At 38.6% G+C, this 14,466-nt stretch overlaps 1 protein-coding gene across 1 annotated transcript; it reads left to right on the top strand.

Moving 5' to 3' along the window:
- The first annotated feature begins 5,612 nt into the window (after nucleotides 1-5,612).
- On the top strand, nucleotides 5,613-13,506 carry gjd2b (gap junction protein delta 2b). The gene is made up of 3 exons (XM_086060975.1): nucleotides 5,613-5,639; nucleotides 6,272-6,344; nucleotides 10,532-13,506. Exons 2-3 carry the CDS (start codon nucleotides 6,274-6,276, stop codon nucleotides 11,373-11,375), a joined length of 915 nt encoding a protein of 304 aa, XP_085917101.1. The 5' UTR covers nucleotides 5,613-5,639; nucleotides 6,272-6,273; the 3' UTR covers nucleotides 11,376-13,506.
- The last annotated feature ends 960 nt before the right edge of the window (nucleotides 13,507-14,466 follow it).

Here is a 14,466-nt window from a genome sequence, read left to right as displayed (position 1 = left end):
TGGGGTGGGCGGCGGGGGTGGATGGGGGGCGGGGGGTTGTGGGGGGGCGGGAGTTGGGGGCCGGTGGGGTGCCTGGTGGGCCTGCAGTGCCCCGTCCTGCTGCGTTGGGCCGGGGGCGCGGGCCGTGTTGGGGCGGGGGGCGCTCCTGCTCCTGGGTTTGCTCTCCGGCCGGTGGCCCTGGTGGGGCCCGGGGGTCGTCCTTTGGCGCTGCCGCGGCCTGGGGGGCCCTGAGGTGTTGCGCTTGCTCTGTTCCGGCGGGGGTCGACGGCTCCCCTCTTTGGTGGAGATTTTCATGCATGCCAGATCCACCACACCAGCATCTACCGAAACTCAGACACAATCTGTTTCCTCCTCAGGTTATTGAATCGGTGGAGGCTGGTGTCTCGGATCTCACGCGGCTTCGTCTGTCCTTCCTTCCTTTTCTCGGTCTCTCCGTTGGTCTCTTGAGGCCTCCCTGATTTTATGTTTTTTGGATTTGTTGGGGTCTGGATGTTTCTTGGGCTGGGGAGGAGTTCTGGTGGGGGGTGTCTGGTCGGTGCTGGATTTCACCTTCCTTGGTTTTCTTCGGTCCCCTCGGGTCTCCTGGTGTTCGATTTAGGTGAACGGTATGAGATTTTTTTTCTAATAGGTTTTCTGGTGAGCTAACAAACACACGCACGCACGCACGCACGCACACACACATACTCACCCACACACAAAAAAAAAAAAAAATGTATGTATGTATGTATGTATATATGTATATATGTATGTATATATGTGTATATATATATATATATATATATATTTAAAAAAAAGAAAAAAAAAAAAAAAAAAGAGCAATGATGATGACATTTCCGAATGAACAATACTGAGCTCTTAAAAAGAAATAGAAAAAAAAGAAAAAAAAAAAATAGAAATTTACCCTAAAGGTCTCCTTTCCCCTTACCGTCACACCCTCAGAAACGGCACGTTTGCATTGCATTGACAAAGTGACTGAATTTCTTAATGTGGTTTGTGGTTATTGCATTGTGGCTTCCGAGCTCATCCACTGCTATGGCTCCTGTTTTTCTGTGGAAGAGCAGAAGCCATTAGTGCTAATTCTGCTTTTCCTGTGTTATTTATTTATTTGTTTATGTTTCAATCATGTTACCAGTTTCTTTGGCTGCATGCCCTTGGGGAAAACTGTGCAAATAATTAAGTAGGTTTATTTATTGCAGCGAATAGGCGTAAAGATTTGAGCAACCTCACATTCTACTGTAAACCAGAGGAAAGCTTGTTTGCATTGCAGTGAATTAATGGCTGCATGAGAGTGACATCTGTCAGTAAACATCTGGAGTCTTCTATGTGTTTGAGACTATTATGGTATGTAAACAGGAAAGGCAACTAAACTACTTATTTAATAGTTTAACAAGTGGTTAAACCGATATAGAGTACAATAAAGGAAATATATGACCAGATATGTACAACACATGATAATGGATGGATGATACAGCTTCTGCTTGTGAAATCGCCATGTGAGGAATAATGTGCAAATATCAGCTCATTGTGAGAAGGAAACAAACATGTAGGTCAAGTCTGAGTGCTGTGTGACACTAGAGGATTAAGGCCACACATACAGTGAGTGAAAGGATATGAACATATATTTTGAGTTGGGTAAAAATGGGACAGGATGGGCAAATTGTTTATATTAACCATGACAGTTGATGACTGTCATTCGACACATTCGCACGTATGGAGCACATTGTCTGGATGGGCCTTAATCAGCTGACAGAACCATGATTTTATTAAATCATACAAATGTTATTTATTTTTCTCATAAACATTTCTTTCAATTTGTTTATTTTGCATTGGTATTTGTTTGAAGTAAAATAAATACATAAATAAGTGACCATATTTAGGCTGCTTTTTCAGTCTTGGCTCTGTTCTATCCATAATCCGTTGCACCACTACATATATATATATATATATATATATATATATATATATATATATATATATATATATATATATATATATATAGTGAACCCTGCAGGCATGACTATAACCTTATTAAATGTTTAGTCATACACCAATCTACAATGCTGACATTGAAAATAATTGACTTGAACAAAAAGAATGATAATATTGTCATTCATTATTGAACAAAAGTTGTTGATCTAAGAAAACCTCAGATTTCATGGGTGCAAAAGTATTAAAAGCATTCCTTGGTTGTATTGCTGGAATGCTTTGGATTATTGTCATGTTGCATGATCCATCTTCTACCAGGCTGTAACTTCACAAAGGACGGCTTCAGGTTATGTTCCAGGATTTCACAATATTCCTCTGAAATCATAATTCCCTGGACTATGTGGAGTTGTCCAGAGGATGAAAAGCCAGCCCAGAACTTAACATTCTCACCACCACGATTCGATTCGATATGGATTAATCCCGATGCGAATCTATAAATTGATTATTGCGATTTTTTTTAAAACTCACATTTAGAAAATACTAACCAGTAAACTTGTACATGTACACTGTAAGATTTGTATGAAAATGTATTTATTTATCTGAAAATTCAGGCTTATAACTGAGCCACTGCATTTAACAAATAGGTTGCAGTCTGTTTCATGTTTGAACAGCACTGAAATAAAATATTAAGGCTTAATGTTCTATTAATATAACATTCTTCCATGCTTAATGTGTGAATCCTAACCCTAAGTAAGACGTTTTGTTGAATATTCCCATAAAAAATTGATGTTTAAAAATCGATTTGGCCGCATATCGAATCGATTCGAGAATAGCGCGCTGTAATATCGCGATATATTGCCAAATCGATTTTTTCTAACACCCCTAATATACATATATCTATACATATATATATATATATATATATAGCACGCAATTCTCAAATCGATTCAATATGCGGCCGAATCGTCATTCATTATTGAACAAAAGTTGTTGATTTAAGAAAACCTCAGATTTCATGGGTGCAAAAGTATTAAAAGCATTCCTTGGTGTGTGTGAATATATCTATATTTTTTTAACTTTCTGAACAGGTTTTAATTTAAATATTTTTTTCCCCCAACATGGGCAAACATAAAAGGTATTGGAAAAACGACAACATTTTCAGAACACAAACAGTCCACATGCTAATTATATAATTGAAAAGGATCAAATAAAAATGGTAAAAACTGGTTTTCTTTTAAAGTGCAACAATTTTGAACAAATATCTCTAGCTGCGTCGTCTTTATCCTGACTGAATAATTCAGTTGCTTTCGAACATTTCTGCCCCAAATATCTTAATGTTTTTATCTCCTTTAAAAAAAAAAAAAAGGACACATATGAATATGGAAAATAAAAATCACAGATTTTCAGCCAGGAACCCGAATTTGTCAATGTTATGTGGCTTGATAGTAGTCCTGCATGTGTCAGGATACTCTGGGCACATTCAGACATTCACTCTGACGCTTGTGCAATGCATTGAGGATGTGAAGCAGAGCACGCTTCCATCCCGATCATTTCTGAACTTAGCCTATGTTTAAGCAATCATGTTTATTTGAACTGTTTCCATCGAAACGGACAAATGCACTGGCGCACCGTGCCCCCAGATTTTTCAATATTTTCTATGAGTTGTTATACATAAAAAATTGCATTTGTGCTCAATAGCTTCCATGTCATGTGACCTGTTGACTGAAAATTGGTGTCGGATCGTAGTGCTGGGCCTTCCGCATGAGATACGGCTCTTGATTTTAAATTTCACAACTTTCAATATTTAGTATGAATTTTTATATGTCAAAAATTATAATTTTAGCTCAATAGCTTCCAGGTAATTTCACCAATTTTCTCAAAACCAGTGTGGGATACTAGTGTTGTGTCTGCCACATGAGATACGCCTCTTGTTTTTCAATTTCGGATTTTCCAATATTTTGTATGAATTTGTGTATGTAAAAATTTGCATTTTAGCTCAATAGCTTCCAGGTAATTTCACCAATTTTCTCAAAACCAGTGTGGGATACTAGTGTTGTGTCTGCCACATGAGATACGCCTCTTGTTTTTCAATTTTGGATTTTCCAATATTTTGTATGAATTTGTGTACGTAAAAATTTGCATTTTAGCTCAATAGCTTCCAGGTCATGTGACCTGTGGACTCAAAATTAGTGTGGGATAGTAGTGATGGTCCTCCCACATGAGATACACCTCTTGTTTTTTAATTTCACATCTTTCAATATTCTGTATGAATTTTTATATGTAAAAATTTGCATTTTAGCTCAATAGCTTCCAGGTCATTTGACCTGTGGACTGAAAATTGGTGTGGGATCATAGTGCTGGCCCCCCCGCATGAGATACGCCTCTTGTTTTTCAATTTCACGTCTTTCAATATTTTGTATACATTTTATACGTAAAAATTTGCATTTTAGCTCAATAACTTCCAGGTCATGTGACCTGTGGACTCAAAATTGGTGTGGGATAGTAGTTCTGGGCCTCCCACATGAGATACACACACCTCTTGTTTTTCAATTTCACATATTTCAATATTTTTTACGAGTTTTTATATGTAAAATGAGCATTTTAGCTCAATAGCTTTCAGGTCATGTGAACTTCTTACTCAAAATCAGTGTGGAATGATTGTGCTGTACCTTCCCTGTGAGACACGAGTCATTTTAATTGTAATATGATAGCACAATGCTGACTGTTTGTATCGTCAACCACCCATCATGATTATTATCATATTGTGACCTTCATATTGTGATAATATCGCATTGTGATGTTTGGATATTGTTACATCCATAGTGGGCAATTGGAGAATCGATCGAGCATGTGTCTGTATGTGAGTAACAGCCCCCCCCCCCCCCCCGGCACACACACACACACACACACACCACCACACACACACACACGCGCACACGCGCACACGCACGCACCCACACCCACACGCACACACACTCACACACACCACCCCCACACACACACACTAAAAGTTGTGCTGCATGGTCAGGAGGGTGCTTTTTAAATATTTTCTAAATAATTTGTTAAATGAACCACCTGCGCCATAAGTTGGACCTGCTTTATGCGAGTCTAAATGTGGCCTACTTTTTGTGCAGCCGCGTCTGCCAGAACGCCCAGCGACAGTTGTATTTCTACCAAATTCACAACTAAATGCTAAATTATAATTTTCAAAACACAAAAATGAAGATTCACCCGTTTTTGCGCCGAGGGCAATCTACTTTCTGCCATCAAATTGCGAGATGGACCATTGAATGCTCAGGGATTCGCAATGCATTCTCAGACACAGTAGACTACTGCCCTGGCACGAAAATGAAGATGCGCCATGGTTTTATGCATGGAGCACATGCCGAGTAAAATATGGCCCACAGAATAAAAACTACAGAAACTCAAAATTACTGTACTTTGTTTTTGCCCATAATGCACTTTGTTTTACCCATAATGCATTGCTGTATACAGGTAAATATTATTAAATTGAAAAACAATAAAACGCTGTAATTTTTGTTACTGTAGATTTTACAGAAATTTGTTACAGTGTAGGTGGTGTCTGGTTGGTGCTGGGTTTCACTTTGTTTCATCTTCCCTTCCTTTGATCCTTCCTCTGGTCTCCTGACAACTTGACAACTCTGGTGGTGGGACTCTGAAGTATCCTGTTAAGGTGAAAGGTCAGGTTTCAGGTAAATTAAAGAGCACAAACTCACACACGCACACACATACATACACACGCACAAAAATAAATAAATAAATAAAAGAGAGAGCGATGATGATCACATGACTCGGGAAGGCTGCCGAATGAATAATATTGAGCTCTCAAAACAACAACAACAAAAAGGCACAAAGTATAAACCAAAATTGGGAATGGCAGACACAGCTGAGAAGAACGGCACCATGTTGAAGCGCATGCACTAAAGCGTGCAGATATGCGCGCGCCTTCTCTAAAGTCTTCACTCGCAAGTAGAGGGCAGCGCTGAGTGGGTGGTTATACGCTCAACAAGCGTGCGTCCACGACCTCTCCCGCCGACTGTGGGACGTGCGTGTGACGCAGAGAAGTCTACTTATATCGGAATTAACGCCGAGTGCAACCACCCCGCGTCACAGTCGTCATTTTAGTGCGAACTCAAGCTCAGTCTGCAGACAGCACTCACTGTGGGAGACGAGCTCAATGTAGCAGCTGCTGTGGAAGTCGCATCCACTGCACTTCCACGCGTGGTTGTAAAATGCTGGATATTTTTGCGCGCGCATAGATTGTATTTCCACTTGTTTTATGTGCACAATCTGCGTCTGAGTGAGATTTTCTCCGAATGAACAGTCATGGGAGAGTGGACCATTTTGGAGCGTCTCTTGGAGGCGGCTGTCCAGCAACACTCGACTATGATCGGAAGGTAAGCGTTTACTTCAGAAATAAATCAACAATCTGTGACTGAACACATGCATTGGTTGAAAACCAGGTTTTTATGTCTCAATGATTTACTTTATAATGTAGAAAAACGTAGGTTGGAGCAGTGGTTCAACCGTTCAAATAAAAGTAAGTGACAAATGAAAGTTTGCATCTACAGGTGGAGGCAAGGGAAGGAAAGTGCTATTTCAGCAATGGACAGCACCCTTAACAGTGTCATGACCCGACAGGGAGCTATTCATTGATAAGGAGCCAGACTCCTTTTCATCTAGCAGGGAAACACCCCCACCCCAATAAAAATAAGTACTCTTCTATAAATAACAATTGTTATTTGCAATTTAATTATGAGAATAATCAATAATAATTATTTCTGGTATTGTTGTCCAATTGACTTTTTCTTCAAACCTACTCAATGACTCACATTTGATATGTGATTTATCAATTTACTTGCCTGTCTACAAAATTAATTTGTCATTCAAGCTGCAGGGAGCATCTCAGGACTTTAAAATGGAAAACGCTGATGCTTTAATCATTAAGATGGACACAATCACTGTCTAATGAGCTGACTGAGTATAAGCAAATTACTTTATTACTACTAGTATAGTATTGACCTTTTGCATGTGACGTCACAGCCCTCATGGGAACACCCCCTCTGGGAAACTGGACGGCAAAAGAGCCACTTGCCTGTATTGTAAACATTGAATCTCATACAGCGTTAAGTCCTTTATCTAATCGATTATCTTATAAAATGGTCATATCTTGTTTTGCGGTCGGTTGTAGAGACAGACAAAGGAGTAAACCAAATGTTGCTTTTTATCGCACACCTACTAATGAAGACAAAATACGTCGATTGATAGCAGCAATCAACATAAAGGACTGGCAGCCCACAAAGTATTTACGGATTTGCAGCGATAATTTTTTGCGAGGTTAGTAGATAAATGTTGTACTTAGTAGATAAATGTTCATACATTTTACTAGTAAATGTACAAAGATTGTAACAGAGGTGTCGAATTGCGTGTTTCAAATCACATTAAAGAGCCCGATAGTTAGCGTCCACTCCAACTGCACGAACACACAGCTTAATTTTAAAATGCACCTTCTTCAAAACTATTAAGTGCATTTGACTGTTTAATATTAGGGGATTTCGTCTTTGTGCTTGGAGTTTTTCACTCTGGAGCCGGAGTCATAATCATGAAATTACTGCATAGCTTGCCACTACGATAGTCATTTGTTCCATGCTAGTAAACATAGTAACATAACATCATCACAGCGTTTCAATATAGAATGGACTATGTAAAAATAAGTCAGTTAGCATGATAAACAAGTTTTACCTTTGCATTACGAGGTATATTGTCCCCCGGTGTGAGCATAGCATCTCATCCCAGAGACTCAGCCAGTGACAAGCTTTTGAATCAGCCCCGGTGTAAGGAGAAGAAACGGCATTGACTACATAATGATACAGGTTGTGCGCTGTGAATCAGTCAGCGATTTGATTAACTTGGTAAAAACAGCAGGCAACAGAAGGTAAGGGCTGTTTTCAAACCAGCGATCTCCAACTTAAGTAAATATCGTGCTTTATGAGTCCCGACTAAATGTGCAACTTGACTGACAGGCGAACTTCGGTTGAAGTATTAGATTCCATGGCTCTATTGGCAATAATAACTTTTAATTTGTAAAATAACAGTCGCTAAGTCACTAAGTCGCTCCGTATCAAACCATTGAAGTATTTGAACCCGACACCATCCAACATTGTGAAGTGCTATTTTTATTTCCAGTGAGCCCTTAGGTTTGATCATTTTAAACAGGAATTAGGGATTTAAAACTGATTTCACCTTTTAAAACCCCATCATTCAACTACTAGAACTACTGTAGTTTTTGCTGTTCAGGTGTGTAAGTAAATATCGTTTAATGTCCCAATTTTGTAAAACAATGCATTTTAAAATTAATGGGTCACAATAATTATTATACTATAGCATTCAAAATATTATTTCAGTTCAATAGTGCCTATGTTCTAATCAATGTATTAATGTACGGTATACAGAAACATGTAATTATCGCCAAAGCTGTGACATAAACCTTTATTGGGTCGTGGTTTAAAACATTTGTTAAACAGGCAGGGCATGTATCATAAATTACCGTGATATATGTATTAAAAAAAACTGACAAGAAATGAATATAAATACAGTGTATATAAAAAGTCTACTCACCCCTGTTTTGTGGGGGGAAAAAGAGACCAAGATTAAGCATTAATGTGAACTGTGGCAAAGTGCTCAGGAGGCATTTCCAATAAAGAGGGTTCAAATGCATACATACTGTTGTTCACACACCTGCCACCATTTAAGTGTCTGATTAGCCCAAAATAAGTTGACATGATCTAGTAGGCTGAGTTTTTGTTGTTGTTATCTTGCAGAAGCCTGAAGGTTTTATGCTGCACTGATTTTATTTGGAACTGTTCATATTTCCCTCAACCTTGGCTAATTGGCGAAAATTCCAGCCAATGATTATTATAGTTAATGAAAATTAAGGAAGTAACTACAACTAAAAAAACATTGGTTAAAGAAATAGAATTTAAAAAAGACAGTGCTTTAAAAATGTTCACTAATGAAACTCCATGCTACATGTATAAAAAAAACTATCTGTAATTAAAGCAAAAAAATAAATAAAATAAAATAAAGCCCCTAATTTTCACCTTTGTTTGTTGATTTTATACAGGTTTAATTTTTTATGTATTTATTTAAGGCATTTGGGAATTGTAGTTAAATTTACATTATAACTCTTTAGTTATTAGGACCTTTATGTTGCACAAATAGTTTTTTTTACAATTTGGTAAAATTTTTATTTTTTATTATCTATTGGTCATACCACGTGTGTGGGTGTTATTTATTAACTTTAAAAAAATACAAATTATTTATCAATCTAAAGTGTTGAAAATGGCTTACTCTCTTTGAGGATGCACTGTTAATGGTTGAACAAACATGTCATTTTTTGGGGTCTCCTGGCAAGTGAATAGGAGGTTTCAGGCCGACGCCAGCAACAATTATTATTATTTTTTTAATCTGAAAAAAAAAGGAAATACAAATCGAAGGTAATAAATCTGAATTAAAAAACAAAAGTAAAAAGAAAATAAACTAACATGTCATTTTTGGGTTTACCTGGGAAGGGAATAGGAGGTACTGTACAAGGTTTCAGCCCGACGCCAGCGACATATAAAATGAAAAAAAACAAACAAACAAAAAACTTTTAAAAAAACGTAAAAAAATAAAATAAAAATAAAACAAAAACAGAAAAATAAATAATAAAATAATAAAAATAGAAGGTAACAAATCAACTCTAAAAACGAATTAAAGCCAAGTGAATTTAAGAACAAAAGTAAAAAGAAACTATAATGAAAAATCCAAAACAATTATGACTCAGGTTTCATCTGAAGGAAAACAGCCCCAAAGCATGACAGTGCATTACATTGGCAGCATCATGTTTTTATCAGGAAAAGTTTACTGGAAAAGCTGAACAATATTACTGGCACTTTGAAAGGTGGCAGTGTGTGGAAAACAAAAACTTTGCATTTGAACAGGGGTGTATAAACCTTTTTTTTAATCAACTGTAGGCCTACACAGTAAATTCTGTAGAGTAAATTTGACTCTATTTAGAGAGGGACCGAATAGACTCAGTTTTAGAGTAATATTTACACTTGGAAGAGAGTAAAATAAAGAATTGGAAAAAAAATAGTCACCACAAGGGTTGAGGAAAGAACTCCCGACTTGGGAGACTGCCACACTACCGCCTGAGCTATGCCCCTCCTACTGTTTGCTTATATCCAAAAAAGGTAGGAAGATTCCAGCTGACACGAGCGATATACTAGCACAGAGCAGGAGCTGCGTGGCTCAGGGAGTAGATCAGCTGTCTCCTAAGCTGTAGGTTGTGAGTTAGTTCCTCAACCCTTGAGTGACTTTTATCTTTTTTTCTCCAATTCTTTACTTTACTCTCTCCAAGTGTAAATATTACTCTAAAACCGAGTCTATTTGGTCCCACTTAATTGAGTCAAATTTACTTTACAGAATTTACTGTGTAGATTCAAACATTTTCAACATTCAAATTAATGAATGAAAATGTCATCTGTGAGCAAAAATAAGTCTGACAATCGTATATGGTAAATGGCTTTGTTTGTTTCCTCAGGATCCTGCTGACAGTGGTGGTGATTTTTCGTATTCTGATCGTGGCAATAGTTGGAGAGACAGTGTACAATGATGAGCAGTCCATGTTTGTATGTAACACTTTACAGCCAGGCTGTAACCAGGCTTGTTACGACAAAGCTTTCCCAATCTCTCACATCAGGTACTGGGTGTTCCAGATCATTATGGTCTGCTGCCCCAGTCTTTGCTTTATCACCTACTCTGTCCACCAGTCTGCCAAGCAGAAGGAGCGGCGCTACTCCACAGTGTACCTCTCCCTGGACAAGGAGCAGGATTCTATGAAAAGAGATGATAGCAAGAAGATCAAGAACACTATTGTTAATGGGGTGCTACAGAACACAGAGAACACCAACAAGGAGGCAGAGCCTGATTGCCTTGAGGTCAAAGACATGCCCAATTCGATCGTGCGAACTACTAAGTCCAAAATGAGAAGGCAGGAAGGCATATCCAGGTTCTACATCATCCAGGTGGTGTTCAGAAACGCACTGGAGATAGGATTTCTTGTGGGTCAATATTTCCTCTATGGATTCAATGTCCCCGCTGTGTATGAGTGCGACCGATACCCTTGCATAAAAGATGTCGAGTGTTATGTTTCCAGGCCAACGGAGAAGACAGTGTTTTTGGTCTTCATGTTTGCAGTCAGCGGCATTTGTGTGGTGCTTAACTTAGCAGAGCTCAACCATCTAGGATGGAGGAAGATCAAAGCTGCCGTTCGAGGAGTGCGGGCCAGGAGGAAGTCTATTTATGAAATCCGCAACAAAGACTTGCCGAGGATGAGTATGCCCAACTTTGGACGCACTCAGTCCAGTGACTCGGCATATGTATAAATATTTGTAACACAAAAAAGCTGCAGGACAGCGGTGTCGAAACTGGAGTAACCTCAATATTAAACTCAAAGAAGTTACAAGAAACATACTCTACTTTATGATGACAAATGGTGGCATTACTACCACACAACATCTATAAGGATTTTTGTCTTGGATGAGATGGCAAACACATCTCATCAATATTTGTTGTAGTTGGACGTACACATACTGTATATGGATGCACTTTTTTTTCTTTTGGAATGAAATAGACATGAATGGCTCAATTGTTTAATTATGAAGGTTATCAAGGGCATCTTATGGTAACTAACACTCGTAAGCCATGATAAGCTTCCCAGAAAAATACTGTATTACAGTGGTTAAACTATCATGAAACAAAAACAAAGACATACTTTATACAGTATACAGAATAGAGTATGGATAGGCCTGGACGAGTATCAGGCTGATACCGGGCCTCATTGTAAGCTATCGGTACAAACGAAAGCAGCCGATACCAGTATCGGCCACCCACATGTGGCCGTTTTGCGATCAAGAAATTTTAAATTAGAAGAGTAAAAAATTGCAATTTTAAGGAAAAATGCTATATTGGGATTGGGATGGGAAGTTTTTCTTTAGAAGAAACCCAGTGATAATGATAATAAGTTTGCTCCTTATGATTTATTTGGTTGTTACTAACATATCTATGAGATTCGTTTAAAAGTTTTTTTTTCCAGTTTTAATACATTTAGTAGAAACTTGATTTGTAATGTAAGCCTCCGTAGCATTCCTAAAGGGCCGATTAAAACTCTTGAATGCGTCTGGTGAATGACGAGAGCATGGCGTGGGGGAGGGTGACTCTCGTCGATTTTATGCTACGAGGCTTTCCTCGCTTTCTTTATACACGTTTCGCATTGCTCGGCAGAGAGCCAGCCGCCATTCTACGTCACTATACGCTGAATGCGTTGCGACGTGAACAACAATGGAGGTGTACGTTACAAATAAAGTTTCTACTAAATGTATTAATGTTACGGTGTGGTCACGGAGCGGCGTGGTGTCTGTCGGCGTGTGAAGTGGAGGACCCAAAATGCAGGGAGGCAGGAGAACCAAGGCAGGAGTGCGGGTTAGACTGGCGTGCTTTATTTTACAGAAAACACTAACCAGAGTACTGGTTAACGCTAACTAAACAACAAACTGAAAAGATACAAAATCAAAATGACAGACAGAACTCCGGGGGTGACCGTGACAAGCGGCAATGATCCCACGCCGACTGATCACCACCCGGGAACTAAATACACTCACACTAATTGGGTAACTAGCCACACCTGGGGCCAGGCATAAGTGGCTGAGGGCCCGGATTGGTCAACCCGCGGAAGTGCTAGAACCCACTCAGGACCAATCGGGACCCTCAACCAAAACCAGATCTTCCCAGACATGACAATTAAAGCTGGAAACAACCAAATAAATCATATAGAGCAAACTTGTCATTACAGTCAGGGTTTTTTTTTTAAATCATCTGTCGGGGATTTTTTTTTTTTTTTACATAAAAAGTACTAGTGGTACCAGTGCTTGGTATCGGTATCGAAACATCCCATATATAAATATTCATTGTTTTGGATGCCTGTTCTCACGCCACTGGCCTTACCTTACCTTCTGAAAAATTACACCTAAGCGCCCATTTTATTTATTTATTTGACTTATTTGACTTATTTGACTTATTTGACTTATTTGACTTATTTGACTTATTTAACCTATTTGACTTATTTGACTTATTTGACTTATTTGACTTTGACTTATTTGACTTATTTATTTATTCATTCATGTATTTATTATCATCAAGTGCCATACATGTACAGTACATCGTAAATATGAATACATGTATACTTTAACTTTTCGAACAAAATATACAAACATATATCGTAAGAAATGTAGATGACACGAAACAGCACTTTTGGCAAAACCACAACGTATTTTTCAAAGGAGTCTAAATTTAGAATGCTTGCATGGGTTTTCCTCAGTCACTCTGTTTTTCTCCCACATTCCAAAATATATGCATGTTAGGTTAACTGAAGACCAATGTGCAAATGTTAGTATGAATGATTGTTTTTGTTTGTTTGTTGCTTACATGTAAAAGTGCATGAAAGACAATAATGTCACAGGTTTTGATTATGGGTCAAGATTGTATATCTGTAATAAAAATGAACCCTATGAAGAATTACACTGTTTGATTTCGGCATCAAATGACTAATTGATTGCCTTTATCTGATTTATGTGTTCTAGTCACCTATATCTAACAACACTTGTTTATATTACTGAACACCGTGGTGGTGGTGGTGGTGGGGGGGGGGGGGGGGGGGGGGGGGATCATGCAGCTGGCAGGTTCAACCTGCTGTAAATCTAAACCTGAGTTCTGTGTTGACTAGCCCTGAACTATATAAAATGGAATCACTCAGGTCCAGAACAGCTGAGTAGAATTAGTTCAGTTATGTCCGACTATGCCACAAGAGCGAGAGCAGAAACTTTCATTTGTCTTGAACTGCACTCCTTTCTCTGGGGTTTAATTCACCAGCGTGGCAGGGCCCTAGTGGTGGATGATATCAGCCCTGAGTACCAAAAGGACCTGGATGTTGTGGGGCCTGGTTAACATGTGGGACAGTGCTTCTGGATTTGCAGACCAGGGTGTTCATCCGCCTTTTTAAGCACTTTAACGGTTGAGGGATGCGGGTGGTGGGTTTACAGAGAAGCATAATATATGTATTGGCAACAAAATTAAAATTATTCAAAGCCCATATGATATGTGGGATGGTGATAAACCTTGGTCCTGGCCACAAAAACATCTGCTTTGGGGACATTTACTCTTATTTAATACAAAGGTGTATCACATTAAAGTAAAGTTTGTGGAAGTACGTCACCAAAACCAACCCCCCCAACACACTCAACAATTATTAGTTCCATGGGGGAATTATGTCAACAAGCACCACACCTTATTTTTAATTTATTTTTGGAAATACAGTGACTTTAGTACAGTGTCACTTGTTCCGCGATGTTGAAAATTTCAATGGCATCTGGTGAACAATTGAATATCAGAGCTTACACAATTCTTCTTTTCAAATCCAGT

Source organism: Leptonotus elevatus, chromosome 18 (assembly GCF_054856555.1).
Source record: "Leptonotus elevatus isolate MCC_2025b chromosome 18, RoL_Lele_1.0, whole genome shotgun sequence".
Taxonomy (NCBI): Eukaryota; Metazoa; Chordata; class Actinopteri; order Syngnathiformes; family Syngnathidae; genus Leptonotus; species Leptonotus elevatus.
The sequence above is the reverse complement of the archived record's forward strand: the minus strand, read 5'-3'. Positions and strand labels throughout refer to the sequence as shown.

Bases quoted from the DNA above. Each gene is read 5' to 3' on its own strand.
- gjd2b (XM_086060975.1), top strand. From the start codon at position 6,274: ATGGGAGAGTGGACCATTTTGGAGCGTCTCTTGGAGGCGGCTGTCCAG. The intron at 6,345-10,531 runs GTAAGCGTTTAC...TTGTTTCCTCAG, and splicing joins CACTCGACTATGATCGGAAG to GATCCTGCTGACAGTGGTGG.